This window comes from Lepidothrix coronata, unplaced genomic scaffold, assembly GCF_001604755.1.
Source record: "Lepidothrix coronata isolate B3197 unplaced genomic scaffold, Lepidothrix_coronata-1.0 Scaffold40, whole genome shotgun sequence".
Classification (NCBI taxonomy): domain Eukaryota; kingdom Metazoa; phylum Chordata; class Aves; order Passeriformes; family Pipridae; genus Lepidothrix; species Lepidothrix coronata.
The window spans coordinates 645,275-662,183 of record NW_016690220.1 but is presented as its reverse complement, the minus strand read 5'-3'; the positions used below and the strand labels follow the sequence as shown (position 1 = coordinate 662,183).

General features: G+C 38.4%; 1 protein-coding gene across 1 annotated transcript; it reads right to left on the bottom strand.

Annotated features, from left to right (window-relative positions):
• Positions 1–5,014: 5,014 nt before the first annotated feature.
• Positions 5,015–16,480, bottom strand: GALR1 (galanin receptor 1). The gene is made up of 3 exons (XM_017813310.1): positions 15,779–16,480; positions 8,743–8,808; positions 5,015–5,356 (listed from the first exon to the last, which is right to left on the bottom strand). The coding sequence occupies exons 1-3, from the start codon at positions 16,478–16,480 to the stop codon at positions 5,039–5,041; spliced, it is 1,086 nt and encodes a 361-aa protein (XP_017668799.1). The 3' UTR covers positions 5,015–5,038.
• Positions 16,481–16,909: the final 429 nt, after the last annotated feature.

Genomic DNA, 16,909 nt, shown 5'->3' with positions numbered 1-16,909 from the left:
TTTAATTTTTTGGGTCTTTGACATTTGTACATGTACTGAATACAGAACACTAACAAAAGCTCTGCAAGCTAGAAGCTGTTCTTTTCTCTGCTTTTCTCCTTTTTCAAAATACCACAAATATCATTAGGTTCAATGTGTCACATCATACTGTGAAGCAACCACGAAGATAACAACGTCCAAAATAATGCATTGACAAAATTATTTTATAAAGAGATCCTCCTTTTTCCCTACAATGTGGGATTTAAAGTAAAATTTATTTCACTGTAATATTAAATATATAAAGCGTAATGTTGATCTCTTGGAGATGGTGACTATTTTTTGGAAATGAAGGTACAAGAGATTATGAAAATAATAAAGTTAAGGTTTAAAGAAAGAGGTGCATGCACACAAAGTAAAAGGGAATATAAAAGACTGCAACTCAAAATATGTCATTAAAATGCCCTACCTGGCTAAAAATTAAACGTTTTTAAAAATAAACTTTTTTCAATGTTTAAATTTAGAAAAATACTTCTGAGGAGTTTGTAAATAATCACAGATCCAACTAATTTCATCATATGAAATATTGAAAGGATATTAAGATTGCAGATGGGAACGCTCAACAACAAAATTTAAGTTTGCTCCTTAAATATAATGATTTTTTACATATAATTTCAGGATGTTTGGGCATATTTTTGTAATCTATTACAGCACATGAGTTTGTTACCTACTTAGACATATGAAAATTATTAAGAATTTCTGAGTTTTTTCATACAAGATCAAAATTTTAAGCAATTATGAATGTTTACATTATTTCGTATCATGTTTAGTACACAATTCTGACTGAAAACAGTATGGTTTAATGACTCACTTAGAAGCAGCAATTAAGTGTCAGCTTCACTTTAAACTAAAAAGATTCCTTTCTTCAAAATTAGTTAGGTGGGTGATACAATCAGCTGTGAAGGTAGTACAGCTGAACATATAGGTAAGCAAATTCCTTCATTTTTCAGGTGTTTGCACATCGTGAGCAGTATGTTGGCTAAGTGCCATTTAATTTATTTTTTTTTGGCTATGGATCCTAAATCTGATTTACGCACAGCAGTGCACAATGGGTCCACATGAATCTTGGAAGTGTATTTTAGGCTTTATTAGTTGAAGAAGATCACTGCTGTAATCTTTAGTATGTCAAATATCTATCCACAACCAGGCAGGGCAAACAATAAATAATTTATTTACCTCTTTTAATGAGACTTCTGTATCTTTTTAAGGCAAAAGTGGTACAAATCAGAAAATCTAATGTATAGAATACCAACTTGGCTATTAACCTGCTGCAATATCTTAGTACAGTCTCAGAAGATGGACAGAACAGAGCTCCTTTCCAGAGCGTGCAAGAAAGGAGAACCTCTTACGTTAGCCCAAGGTGTTACAGGGATGCTACCCCTCCTCTGGTCTTTCATCCACTCTGCAAAGAAAACTATGAAAAGGAAAGACTTCTACATTTCTCCACTAACACACAGCTTTAAGACGAACTGAGCAACTCCCACTACTTGGTCTGTTTGGATACATCCCAAGTGTTGAAAGTGCATTGTACGTTTTATACTTCCGAAGATGCTTGTGAAGCAGCACAGCAATGTAGGACTTTGGCAGTACACTTACAACGAAATTTTAGGGACTTTATTAAAAAAATATGTGAGTAACAGTTTCCAACTCTCGCAATTCATTGGAAATATTGTTTTAAGGAATTTTAAGGGAAATGGAAGAATTTACTTAGTTACAAATACAAATCTTGCTTTAGTTTGAGAGGAGTTTGAGTGATCATTCCTGTTGCCTATTTTGTTTTGTACAGCATATTTTCAAATTCACACAACAGGGTGAAATTCAGTGATATTATGTTTATCAGTGGAAAATTCAGCCCTAGCCAGAGAAATTATTTTCTTTATTTCTCCTCTTCTTTACTTCATGTACACTGAAATTAACCTTTCCGGTCAAAAAAAAGATGTAAAAAAACTTATTAGGACGGTCAATGAGGCGGAACTTTTGCTTTGCTTTCCACCAGAAGTAATAATCCCTCCCAACAAGCTCAGAACTTGGAAGCAGATACTCAGTTGTAAGGGATCTTAGCACCCATTCCCTGATTTTCTACTCAAGTCATCCATTATTGTGACATGACACCTTCCCAACCAACTGCTCAGCTGCTCAAAGGTTGGACACAGTTCACAACACACATTAACACTGCTTTTATATTCACAACTTTCTTGTCACCACTGGGTATGACAAAGTCACACACTAGAGACATGGACCAACAAAAGCTTGTTTTAAGCAGGAAATTGAGCCTTGGGGTATGAACTGTTTCTTAAGATTTCTCTGAAAAGTTAGGTGAAAATATTACTGATACTCTCCAGGAACGAGGTGGGATCTTTCTGAGTAGTTGTTACTACATCCCCATCCCCCGCCCCCTCATCCTTAAAATTTCAAATAGATGTAGCTCCTAGGTTTAAAATTATGTACAATTAAGAAATAAAAGCCTTCTCCAGATAAAACAATAAACTCAGCTTGTTAAATATGTATACTTATAGATTTTCATGGTAATTTTTATTCAAAGTAATAAAATCACAATTTTTTTTCTTTTAAAAACCATTTTCAAAATTGTAGAATTTCCTAACATGTTATAAATTCAGCTGAAGTCTAATAGTCCTTTAATAATTTGAGTGATTGAGGTGATGAGGATCTGAAAACTCAAAAGAACTTCTTTCTGAACCTCATTTCTAAACTAGGAAATGGTTTCCTGCATAGATAAACCCTTCTTCTCCAATTGAGATTGGTTTTTTCCCCTATAATTTGTTTTCCTAGCAATATCATCAAATGATCTCTTCATATGAACAAATGGACACAAACGCCACACATGCAATAGCACGTCTTCAATATTATTTTACTCATTCCAAGATTCGAATACTGACACATACACGTAAATATTTTTATGTGCACTAACCCTCCATAGCTGATGTTCCACCACTCTGCATTATTTTTTTTTTTATGACAAGTTTGTGGAGAAAAAGGAATCTGAAAGAGAATCTGGCCAACACTACTTAGCATCTTCAAGATCAAGGACAACGGTGCAGGACTCTCTCACCAATTTTACACATGATACCAAACCTGGGGTAGTGATGGTTTTTTGGAGATCAGGGCTACCTTTCAGAGGGCTGTTGATCAGCTGGAGGAATGGAGGTAACCACTATCAAGTGCATGATGTTCGACAAAGCCAGAAGTGAAGTTCTGAAACTTGGACTGGGACTCGGTGCTATTCTTCAGAAAAGGACTAGAGTGCTTATGAAGCAGAAATTAAATTAAATGAGTCAGCAGCATAACCTTGCAATAATAAATTATAATACTGAGCTGTATTAGCAAGAATCAGCCAAAGGTCAAGGGAAGCAATTAGTCTATTCTGTGCTCATGAGGCTACATCAGAACACACTCTTTACTTTGAACACCTCAGTTCGTGAGAGGGATGGAAAGGCTGGAGGGAGGGCAGTGGAAGGCCACTATTCCGGCCAAGGACCTGGGGCACGATAGCTACACATTGTTTCGGAAGAGAAGATTAGGGAAAATTTAATTGCCATCTTAAATTGCATATTAGTAAGTTAGAGAGAAGACAGTAAAAGGACAGAAAGCAATGGTCACAAGATACGTCAAGGGAAATCCCAACTCCGGATAAGAAAAAATACTTTAGTGGGAGTAATTAGGCACTGGTACAGGTTGCCCCAAAAATATTATTGAGTAGTCATCCTTAGAAATTTTCAGAACTTGCCTAGACAAGGAAGCAATATAACTCTGAAGGTATCCCTGCCTTGAGAGTATGTCCAGAGGTTCCTTTAATTTGATTTACTCTATGAGTCTATGAGTCATTAATAAGAAAGATAAAATCATATCTTATTCCAGCTAAAAGAATGTTCTCAAAGGAGTAAGGGCCCTTCCACTATTTCTTTAGTGGTTTACCACTTAGAGACCTATTAAATATATTTATAAAATTGCTGAAACTATTAATTTTATTTAAGAATTTGCAGAATTGTACCATTTGCATTACATATTTTGCATTCATTTCAATGCAACATCCTGTGTATTTCCAATTTAAAACTACATGATATCAAGCCCCACAGCTTTTAAGGGAATGCTATTTTTAAATACTTACGCTTTGTCTAGAGTTGCTTTATGGAACATAATATTTTAAAACATATGCATATATTGCACATTTAAAACTGTATGTCCATCTCAAAGTCTATAAAATTGAGAAAACATACACATACACACACATGCACATTCAACACGTGAAGAAAAGCTTCCCTCAGTTAGACATAAATCCACATTTTGGTACAACTACACACAGACCGTAAAAAAAACCTTCTATAGCATACATAAAAGTTCTATGTCTACAGTAAGGCAGCCATATGAAGTGGAAAAACAGTCCATCTTTGCTCGGTAAGATACATTACAAACAGCTAAACAAATAAAATTAGCATTTCCTCTCTAAAGCAATTGCCTCAAGTTGTACACGACTTATTTCAACTCCAAATCAGAGCCCATGCTTACTTTAAAAAAAAAAAAGGCATTGTCAAAACAATCTGAAGAGAGAACAGAAGTTTTACTCTCTGAAATCATAGTACCACAGTATTTATTATCTTTAAGACAGAAAATTTATCCATCATTTCACTTTGATGGAGTAAGATGTCAGAAAGTTACCTGTCCATATCAACATCTTCTTGTATATTGTATGCTTAGTGAGTAAGAATACAGACATATAATTTCAACATTTTTTTCTCAAATATCTTTAAATATTTAAATATCTTAAAAAGGTTCAAGAGCTTCATTTGATAAAGCTATCTAAGATGCAAAGGATCAGCCCAAGTTTCTTTCATACCAGTTTAACAGACTTTTGCTACACATGCAACTTCAGTACATTAAATACCAATTAGTTTTATCAAGATAGACACAGGATAAAGCTCATTGTGCTTTTTCTTGGCGTTTAGTTGACACAAATGAAGAGCCAACATACAGGCCTTCTCAGTATTCACACATGGGTACAATTGGTGGATGGTGGTGTATCTATCCGACTTTTATTTTCCTTAGCATCATTCAGAGGTGACTTTTTAACCGTCTGGCATTTGAAGACTTGTTTGTAGGCCTTCCTAAAGTTTTCAGATAGAAATGCATATATAACTGGGTTCACAGAAGAATTGCTGTAAGCCAGGCAGTGTGCAATTACCCTGAAGAGAAAGGAGGCTTGAGTCAGTGGGAAAACTCCAAATTCAGCCCAGAGATGGATCACGTGATGCGGCAGCCAGGAGATGCCAAAAACCACTACCACCACCAACACAGTCTGTGCTGTCTGAGACAAGGAAAGGAAAACACAGATGTCTGATGAGCACTTGAAGAATCAGCTTTAAACCTGCCTCAAAACCATTATTTGGTGGAAAAAAAAGTACACTGAGACAGACCACACTGGAATATTTATTACTGATTTTACCCCATTACCTGTATGGGCTTTATTTTTCATAGTGAACTACTGCAAAGGAGAACCTTAGGCTTGAAAATGCCATAGTAAAATGCAAAAGCGTAACTTTCCTCAAAGATAAAGAATGATGTTCCCAACTCCCTACACAAAAGCCTAGCTTTTTCTGAGGTGGATGTAAGCCTGATGTAAAATAATATTAACAGAGATCTTCGGGAAATCTCATCCAGATCTGATGATCTATATTTTAGTACAGTGCACAAGGACTTCTCATGAAAATTTCAAGAGAGATCTAGTATACATGAAGGTAGCTCATGGAAGAGATTAGAGCAGTCACTTTGCTCAAGTGCTTACTAAAGATGTGGGCATTTTTTTGAAAGTCTCTCCTTTAAAGATAGAATTTCCACAGGGAGTGTCATACAACCACATTCTGGGATACAAGTAGAGGAAAAAAAAAAGATTAAGGAGCTTGAATTTTCTGGTGATTGCATGTTGTCAAAAGCAATCTGGAAATTAAAGCTCACCACTAAATACTGAATTAAAAAAATGGAACACAAAAATATCCTCAGTGCTGCCTCCATATTCCACTTTCACTATTTATGAGACGAACAGCCATCAGCATCATTAGATCCATTCTGACAGCTGCAGAATCAGTTAGTCCGATCCTCCAGGTGCTGAAGGAGTTCTGTCAGGGCACAGTGGAATTTGACTGTCAATGTTTTTTTTAGTTTTCACTTAATTCAGAAACAACAAGTTACCGCTTTGCAGTTGCCTAACTAACTAATATCTACTCCTCTAACAAGTATTCTTTCAACTCAATTAGCCTCCCAATTAAAAGTTGATAATAATTCAAAAGCGTATTATGTTATGGGCCATTATGATGACTATATTAATGCTTTATAATGTAATTTTTCAGAAAACTTAGGCTCTTCTTCACAGCCAAAACTAACCCAGTGACCATAGAGTGATAAATATTGCAGCACAGAAAATATGTTGAGTTTTTGATAGTTTATTGAACTTGGTCTATACTTCTTGAACTGACTAATGCTCAGTAATAATTCAGACTGATCTACCTAATCAGAATATGAGTTGACTTAGAGAAACGTGTGGGGAAAAAATTTTGATTTCTGTGGCAACAGGACAAAATAACTTATGACAGATACCGTTGCTGGTTAGTATAATCTCACAACAGAAACCAGAGGACATTATATCTGTAGTTAATACAATTTGTATAGTCTTAAGCAATCATCTTTTCGAAAGTGGTTCCTCTACTTAGCCCTATGGAGTTTAAGTCATTTGCCACTAAAACAGCCACAGAAATGTTTTCTTTTTCAGGTCTCATCAGTAGAATGTGTGTTAAGAAGGGTGTACAAATTAAGAGCAGTTCATTCTCTGATCACTGTGTTAGATATGTTAATATTCCAAGTGAAAACAGATTTTCAGGATACCACATGTACTTCAAAAGAGGCATGTTACTTCAGTTTGTTTAAAATTCTAAAAAAAAAATTAACTAGGAAAATCACCAACTTTCAGTAGATTATAGATGCACCTGAAAGCAGAGGCTGACCATGTGTCGCTTTTAACTTTTACTGAAGTTATTTCACATCTGCAGAATAAGCAATTTTGCATTAGGAAACCTCACAACATTTGTTTTATCCCTTTGTTCCTCCTAAGCCTAACTTCAGAGCTTACCTTTTCAAAATCATCACTATGTCTTGCAAACAAGGTATCACTAAAGAGCAGCTCTTGTTTACCTAATGGGGGCTTGCTTAGTGTTTCCCATTAGCAAATAAAACCTGCCTGATATATTGTTGATACTAATGCTTGGTAACCAAAATGCATGAAAAGTATAATTTAGGCAAATTAATATTTTTCATTAACTTTTTTCCACACAAACAGTAAATTTATTTTAAGGTTCTGCTACCAAAATATTCCTAAAAGTTTCAATACAGCCACAAATGTGTAATTACACCTGAAATGCATTCTTAACAGGACAGTAGAACGAAATAAAAATAAAAAAGCTACGGTAACCAGAGAAAGCATTAGCACGCTAATGAATGTAGTGTTTGAAAAACCTAAGTTAGGCCTTGGATTCAGAAACTTATTTTCTAAGGCAAAAGAAAAGTTTTGGCTTACTTTTTTTCCCCTTTTGATTACCGAATCCTGATTCATCCAAGCAGTCTTGATCATGTCTGTAATGCTTTACCCTGAAGCTACGAATGCTAGTTCCTAGCCAGATATGTAATTCTTAAGAGTTAGTGTTTAGCAGAATGCACAGATTTCCAGTTTGAGAATAATTTAGATGAGAAATGGCAATATATAGAATGTCTTTGAAAACTACACCATTGGCCTTGACAACATTAAATGCAAACCCGTATATATTAAGTATTTTACAGAATCAGGGCCGTAAAGGTCCTAATTCTAGGAATCGAAATCTATTGACTAGGGTATTTTTCAGGAAAATAGAGAATGCATAAATAATAGCTTACTTATTCCCTGTTGAGCCCATGTACATCTCATTTACATTGCAGACAGTCTGCATGTCCATATGGAAATAATGATCAGATCAAATGAAGAGCTATTGCCTAAGGGGTTTTTCTGACTCCAGTGTCATAAATTGGGAAATTAGTTGATGATTACTGTGGTCAAATCTGTATTATATTAACTGACAATTTCTTGGTATAAACACATCTTTCAGATATTGTTCTGAGTCACAAAGCTTATATTCTGCTTTAAAGACCTTTCATGATTCTACTGGTAGCCAGTATGTAACTTGCATCTTGAATGTAGAACCAAAAAACGCTGTGTGGAAAATCAAAGAAGAATAGGAGAATCATTAAAAATCTCTTATTAGAGACCCTAATTTTAAACATATAACAGAGGAATTCTTTAAAAAAATATTAAAAAACCATCTAATTAAAAAAAATTCCACTATTTAGTCAGGGGAAAATGCCTGTGAGAAAAAAAGACCAAAACCATTTAATTCTAAAGATAGATTGTCTCTCCATGCCTAAATTTCAGATGCTTTGAAGTTCAAAATATGGAGATCTCAGGTAATGGCTTGATGTAATGTGCTGGAAAACTTGGATCGGAAAAGATTCCAATCCTGCTAAGTTCAGAGGGACACTGAATACTTCATGAAATACTTAATTTCAGTTTCTTCTTTCTGTTACATCTTTAGCAACAAGAAATAAAATACCAAATGTGTTTAGCCATAAAACTAAAATATAAACAAATAAATAATAGTAATGAATACAATATACCTTTTTCTTGGATGCTTCTGACTTCTTTGACATGTTTCTCAACTTCTTGTGCAGGTGGTTAAGAACCTGAAAAGATTAATTTGCATCTTGTATTGTATTTCACCATTTCCTATTCAAATAAAATTCAAACCCACATATCTTAGAGTATGCTCTTCTGCACTATATGATTCCCTTACAAGCATTGCTGCCCAATTTACACATTTCCAAAGGTCACAGTATGAAAACTGAAGGAAATACATATCTGCATCTGTATGAATCCACAAATATGAAACAGACCACAACTGAATTCTTATATAAAAATTCAGACATATTACAGTAAAAATACATGTTATGAATTAACAAGGAAACCCATCATGCACCTAGAATTAGCAACCACTCTTCTTCCATTAAAAGCAAGACCTTTACTGAGTGCAACACAAGAAAAATATATTTTGAGTCAGAGTTTTTCTGAGTCACCTGAGTAATTTCCTTCTTTCAGATGGATTTTTGATTAATATAATCAGGATGCTGGCACTACTTGATCTTCAAAAGAAGCTTGGGCTTTCAAAAAAAATTTATACCAAAATGAGGCACAATATATGAGGTGTGACTTTTATCAACAGTTTGATGATATTCGCCATGCATCTTTCACGAGTAATTTTTAAAAATATGTTACAAAAAGGCTCATCATCCAAGAGCAGGATCCAAATTTCAACACAGTACTTTACACATAAGATTTTGGATAGTGGATGCACAGACTATGCACAGACTACTTTATCTGCAGTCATTATTACCTGAATCCAGTATATTCTTATGGCATGATTTGTAGGTATGGAGAGCAGGGAATGTGCTCTTCAGCTGAATATGTTTAACATACTACAAACCATACAGAATAAAAAAGATAAATTCTTATTAAACTGGAGGATTTAATTAAAATATGGCAAGAGGAATTTTTTAGAGATAGCATCAAAGTGAAGGGCTCTGTTAGACGATGCTGCTAGGTTGCATTTTACATTGCTCTAAGATGAAATGAGAATGATATAAAAGGTAAGATCATCCAGATTTAGTAGGTAAAATAATCCAGCTTTAAAATATTTTTTTTAAGGAATGTAAATTTTATGGTCCATAAGGACTTCTTAAGGTGGGGAAAAGGGTGCAAATTCAAGTTCTTTTATATCATCTGGGCACATTTTCTTTGTTTTCTTTGGGGAGCACACCTAACCACTACCAGGATAGACATCAAAGGTACCTAGAGATATGATCCCACTCTGGCATCTGAGTCTTAGAGAATTAAAACAAATAAATTGGTATTTGTGAATAACCATAGCTCATCACCATATTCCACTTTTTAAGTGTCTACTCTTAGCTACCAGTGAACCAAGAACAATAATAAGACTAATATTAATTGTATCCACTTAATATTCTAAGTGCAGTCTGTTTGTGGTTGTCTGTGCACTAACATGTGAAAGACTCATCCTGCAAGCACTTCCTATTCTGAAACACTATCCAGGCTGCCACCAAGACTAACCTGAGCTCAGGAAAAGCTGGGAAAAAATAAATCAGTTTTCCCTGAGAAGGTCCCCTTTAGGCTTTATTCCTACTTTCTTCTTTAGGATGAAGCAGACCAGAAAATGACAGAGGAAACCCTGAAGTCCATCAGAAGATCAGGAAAATAACCATCTGGCTCACAGACTTTTTATTCACTTACCATCACCCTGTACAAAACAGCTGAATTGCTGGGTCCATCGATGAAAAATGTAAAACTAAAAAAAGGGCATGCAAGGAATAAAATTAAGTTCACTTCCCATCACTGCTGCTTCATCTATCATATCTCCTTCACATAATTTACAATGACGGGCTGTTTCACTGGACCCTCACAGCCCGAGACTAAAATCAGATAAACTCGTCCCAGAAATCAGATCTGCAAAGTCTTTTTTTAAAGTTACAAGTATTTTTGTCTTCTGTGCTTAAACTTTTAGCACAAATTTTTGCATTGCATCTCTCTCCAATCCAAAGAAAGATGCAGTAGACAAAACTGTTAAATTGGATATTTGGTGGGGATGGGAGATGGTGGTGGAGAGTTTTGGTGCCAATTTAGATGATAACTTTAAAATGAATCCTTTTCAACTTCCCCTCTTTCAGATTATATATATATTTCATAAAATAAGCATCTGCAGTGAAAACATGCTGGCTCTAGGTAGCAGTGTACCAGATGGTATGCAAACTAGCAGCAAGAGAAATATGCAAAATGCAATTACCTATCAACATCAGCGGAACAGCACTCAAAGACCTACACAGAATGCCATGGAGGGATAAAAAGAGCTGTGTTTATGCACAAACACTACAAGGCAAATGAAAAACACTCTCCTTATCGCCCATTTCAAATTATCTCTTCTCTGGGCCAATGAATACTAAATTATTCCTCTAAGAGCCACTGGCTTTACCTGAATGAACAATAATTCTACAAGCAACTCTTTGTCTCAGGCTATTTGTCTCAGGCTATTTCTCCTAAGAAAGTATTTCAAAATATCCACTAATACATTTGCATGTATTAGTGGGTACATTTGGACTAATAGATTTACATTGCATTTTTAACCTATGGAATTAAATACCCAGCTTGCTAAAAAACAGGTCCTAACCTGTTCTCATAAGGTGTAACATTTTTTTTAAAAAATTAAGCTCTGTAGAAAAGAAACATGAAACTTTTCTAACTCCAGCTTTCATGTCCCTGTTCTTAGTTGGCTCTGAGGGAAGGAACAGCTTTTCTGTCTTCCCATCTGCATGTATACAATAATTCCACTGACTACACCTTCATTATCAGCCACTGAAAATCATGCAGAAGGAAATCATGCAGAAGGAAAGCCAGGTCATTATCTAATAAGAATGAACTGCTTGTTTAACAGAGCCATAATGTAAGCATTACATTCTGAACCATCTCGGTAGTATGAACCTGATTTAAATTCAAGTGCCATTGCCTGCAATCCATGTTTTAAAGTAATGCTGCTACTTCTATTGTCACAATAGATCCTTCACCCTCTTTCAATTAAGTGTGTCACTCTTTTCAGTGCAGTTTAATAATTTTTCCCCTTGCTGCTCAGCAAAATTTAAGATACAATATCTGAAGCCAAAAACCACATAAGCTTGTATCTTATGTTGAGGCTCTTACTTTTTATGGCTTAGTTTTAACCAATTCTATAAGTCATACATGACTTCTGCGAATTCAGAATGCTCAGAATGATAGATAACAATGGAAACACTCCCAAGGCAAGACATAATTGTTTTTAAAAAAGCTTTTAAAATCATACATCTATAAAAGGAAAAGTTTGTTAATAATTACAGGTGTCCGACCTAAAGGCTTGATTGAAGGAGGCCTGATTTTCAAGGACTGAATCCTTGAAAAGCTGTGGTATCCAAAATTAGTTGTCACATTGCATGACCCTAGCAGGTGCCAATTTTTGTTAGAAGCTGTCTGGGAATCATTTATCACTTCACTCTTTAGGAACACATTAGTGAGCAAATGTTATAGCACTGTTACAAAGCACACACAGAAAAGTCAGTATTAAAAAAATATGGCAAGTAGTATGATAAGCAATGGAAAAGTCAGAATACAGACTGTCTACAAGTATGCAGTGCCGTGACTCAACTAAAAATGACATAATCACCTTTCCTCTCTCTTGAGTAGTAAACTTCTTTCAAGATTAAGTCTGTGAGGCAACAAACGCTTGTTTCCTACAGATTTCTGACTTCTTGACTGTGTCCCCAAAAAGATATGTCTTCTCCATACGTTGATGCTACATAAGACCTCTTCCCCTATGGCTTGTCTGATGTTTAGGAGTTGAGTGCAAACTGACTCTCCTTAAGAGAGGATGATGGAGACTTTCTACCTTCTTCACTCATTGGCTGCTGTTTTCACAAAACTAGGGAAATATCAATCCTCCTGATATTTTCACTTCTCTATCAAAAATTTGGCTGAAACTGAAGCAAAGTTATTTACGGAAGAGAGAAAAGGTGAAACTGTACACACAAGACACAGAGCACAATCTCGTGAATCTCTACTTGAAGAGCACATCATGTGAGGTATTTTGGGAAGACACTGTTTCCAAATACCTGGCAGTATCAGGACTTCTGCAGGTTATCCACTGGGGAAGATATAAATCTTTTCTAATACAATTTAGGGGGAAGAGAGAGAGAGAGAGAAAGAAAGAACTTGGCTCCCTATTAGAGTGCCTAAAAAATGAGACTTTCAAAACTTGAAAGTTCAATTGCAATTTGCTTATGAAAGAAACAGAACTGCCTTAAAGCAACCTGGAAAAGGCAATATATTCAAGTAGAGAAATTAGTCTCCTTTGTCTTAATCTGTATCAGATCTTAATCTGTATCAGAAGATTGCATTATTTCACTGATCCACTCTTCATGAAAATCAGTGAAGTCCATAAGAAACTAATGCAGAGACTAACCTCTCCTATGAAGACAGGCTGAGAGCTGGGGTTGCTCGGCCTGGAGAAGAGAAGGGTCTGTGGAGACCCTTTGCCAGTCTTCCAGTACCTAGAGGAGGCCCATGAGAGAGCTGGATAGGGACTTTTTATGAGAGCATATAGTGATAGGACGAGGGGTCACAGCTTTAAGCTGAAGGAGGGTAGGTTTAGATTAGATATTAGGAAGAAATTCCTTGCTATGAGGGTGGTGAGGTACTGGAACTGTGGATGCCACATCCTCAAAAGTGTTCAAGGCCAGGTAGGATGGAGCTCTGAGCAACTTGGTCTAGTGGGAGGTGTCCCTGACCATGACAGGGGGTTTTGGAACTAGATGATCTTTAGGGTCCTTTCCAACCCAAACTGTTCTATCATTCTATGGTCTTTATAGTACTTCTGATGGTATTCCACAGCAGCAATCCTCTAACTCTGTGTGCATTCAGAAGCCAAAATACTTGTTGTACTTCATAAAACTTTATTAACATCAATAAAAGCTTGCAGTGACCAATTTACTCAAGATTTGTCAGAGTAGCAATGGCTTCGAGAAATCTGAAACTTCGGCTCTGATTTTCAGCTACTATCATCCTTAATTTCTTCCTCACTCTGCCCCAAGTGCCCAACTATTGGAGGTGGAGATTTGCCAGTGGTTCCTAATGAGAGCAGGAACAAGTAGGGTACAAGCTGTGGGGTACAAATACCTTCAATAGCCTTGTACATGTCATGGCATTTTGCAGCATCATTGACACTGATGGGAATACCAGGTATTTCCTAGGTATCTTCTAAAACTCAGGCCTTCAGGTTAGATCTTCCAGTCTGACACCATGGCAAGCAGGATAATACATATAGACTCAAAACTCATCACCAAGCAAGCACGACATCCTAGCCTGGCAATAATTTAAGCACATGACTTTATTGTAATATTAAGTGGCCTTGATTTCATTGACTTGTTGTGGGCATGTTTTTGCATAGGGTTGCTATTGTTGGCTTGGGGTTTTTGTTGTGGTTCTTTTGGTTTTGTTTTAACTATATATTCATACTAATATTGAGATATCTACTTTTGTAGAGGTGCTTTGTAACAACAGGATGTGTTATATTTACTATGCATATATTTTGATTAGCGTATTTCTTTCTTTCCTCCCTATATTGTGCAGGACTATCCTAATTTAGAAAGTATTGTTTTCAGTTTTCTCTCACATAGACTTTATACTGAAATTGAAGATGCTTTGGCTTTGAAATAGGGAAAAATTAGTAGCTGAAAAGCTCCCTCTCCACTCATTCTGTAACATTCTCTGTGCAATATGTAGTGTTTTCCTCAAACTGATGATCTATGGCTACAGCTCAGTCTTATTCACCACTATAGATGAAATACCAGTGTATTCACACAGGGAAAGCAGTATTCAGTTTATGTATGAAAACATGCATTTCTTCTTCATTTGCCAGGTTGGACTTGTTTCGCTACAACCAGTAATTTAGAAATATTGTCCTTTGAGCTCTGCATGCCTTGATTTTAGCAGAGTCAGATGCCATTCTAGTCTCAATTTGCACCTCACAATTACACTGATGTAATACAGAACAGGACATAAAATTCTTGGATCAAATTAACTACTTCAGGTACATCTATTGAACTTGCCAATTAAAGAACTGTGTTCTCAACACTTAAGCAGTCCTTATCTGCAAGAGCAGTCCTATCCTCTCAAATGTAAATCACTGCCCAAGGAGAAATCCTGCAGCTGAAGATTGCTGGCACAGAAACAACAGGATCTCTGCCTAACTCAGCAGGTAGCAACTTGTGTTCCGGATCCTGTTCAGCAGCAAGCAGAGGGTCCTATGCTGAAGGCTACAATTATTACACACAGAAAAATAAGCAGAAAAGTCCTTAAATACCTGTATTTAGGTACCCTTGCTTATTACTTTTTCCTGTGTGGGTCCTCATGCCCTGCTCCCTGGAACTACCTTCCCTTGCTGAAGTCAGAGGCAAACCTCCCATCAGCTTCAGGTGGGGCAAGACAGGGCACATAGGGACCAGGCAGTGGGATGCACATTCTGCTCTTCATGTGTTAACTGGACCAGACCAAACTGGTAGTTTGTGTCTTTTTTAAGTGGACTGCATTTTAAAGAACGCCTGTGAAGCCTGGACAACTTGTTGCTTTGTTGTACTTCATTGAGTTAAACTCCTCATACAGCACTGCAAGAAAATAGAAGAGTTGTGGTGACAGAGAAAGCAGCAGAGCACTGGGGCTTCTCAGCATTCTGCAACAAGGAAATCTGGCAGAGAGACCCCAGTAATTGTCAAAACTACACCCCACCCCCCCGCTCACCTCATGCAATCTCTGTTTTGACCTGTACCACTGCACAGATGTCGTCCCCTCCCAGCTATAAAACCTGCTCCCTCCTCTTGTGCCACTGCACAGATGTTGTCTCCTCCCAGCTATAAAATCTGTTCTCTCCCTTTGTGTCATAAATTCACCCCTACTCCTTTTCCTCCCAACAGTGCCACGTCCTTACACATGCCCAGAAATGACCCTACCACCATCCTTGACATCTACCACCATCATACTCCCCCATTCCTTTTACATTTGCCTCACCTTGGCATAGCAGAAGGTGATGAGAAGCAGTGGCAGCAGATATCCAAAGACGAATGTGCAAACCACGTAGACCTTCTTGTGGCGTGGGTTGGGCCAGTGCTCCCAGCAAAAGGTCTGGTTGCTGGTCTCACGGTGGAAGATGCGCTGGTGGTGAGCCACAGGTGAGGCCATGGCGAAGGAGAGTGCCCAGATGAGCCCCACACCCACCAGTGCATTGCGGGGAATGCGCAGGGCTGAGGAGCGCCGGGAGTGCACAATGGCCACATAGCGGTCCACGGACATGGCCGAGAGCGTGAAGATGCTCACCAGCATGGAGATGGTGAAGAAGTAGTGGATGAACTTACAGATGAAGGCACCCAGCACCCAGGTGGGGAGCACATAGACCGTAGACTGGAAAGGAATGCAGAAGAGTAGGTAGGCCAGGTCCGCGATGCTCAGGTTGAGGATGAAGATGTTGGTGGTGCTTCGGCGCTTGCCTGGCTTGCTCCTTGCCAGCACCGTGATCACCAGGGTGTTGCCCAGCACCCCCAGGGTGAAGATCAAGCCGAAGACGATCAAGGTGATGAAGTTCTCGATGCCGATGCCGAAGAGGGGCTTCCCCTCCTCCTCTGGCAGCCCAGAGAGGTTGAACTCCCCGCGGGGCAGCTCTGCCACAGCTCGGGACCCGTTGAGGGGCCCCGCCGCGGGCTCCCGCGGCTCCATCCTTCCCCTTCCGCGCCGGGCAAAGTTCCCGCGGGCGGAACGCGGAGCCACCGCTCCCCGGCACCGCGGACGGCGGTGAGCCAAGGGCGGCCGCCCCACCAGCGCCGGGAGGCGGCGGGGAGCGGCGGGTGCCACCGCTTAGGGCGCTCCGGCGCTCGCAGGGGCGCGGAGCCTGCTCGGCAGCCCCGCCGCCCCCCGCAGGCAGAGCCCACCCGACCTGTCCGCGGGGACCCCCTTCCCCGCTGCCACCGCGCCCGCCCCGCGCGGCGCCGGAGTGTCCACGACCCCCGCTCTGGTAGTGGCCGCCCGCTGCTCCGGGAGACTGAGCTCCCCAGGAACGTCTTCTCGGAGAAAGAAAGGGTGGGGTTTTTTTCCTCCCTCCTTATTTTCCCCCACCCTTTTCTTCCCTTCTTTCAGCTTGTGATTGCC

What these genes read in the sequence shown, in the direction of transcription:
- GALR1 (XM_017813310.1), bottom strand. Translation starts at nt 16,480, where the DNA reads ATGGAGCCGCGGGAGCCCGCGGCGGGGCCCCTCAACGGGTCCCGAGCT. An exon ending in TCACCTTCTGCTATGCCAAG is followed by an intron (nt 8,809 to 15,778) that starts GTGAGGCAAATG and finishes TAATCTTTTCAG; the next exon opens with GTTCTTAACCACCTGCACAA. An exon ending in CAGAAGCATCCAAGAAAAAG is followed by an intron (nt 5,357 to 8,742) that starts GTATATTGTATT and finishes TCCTTGTCTCAG; the next exon opens with ACAGCACAGACTGTGTTGGT.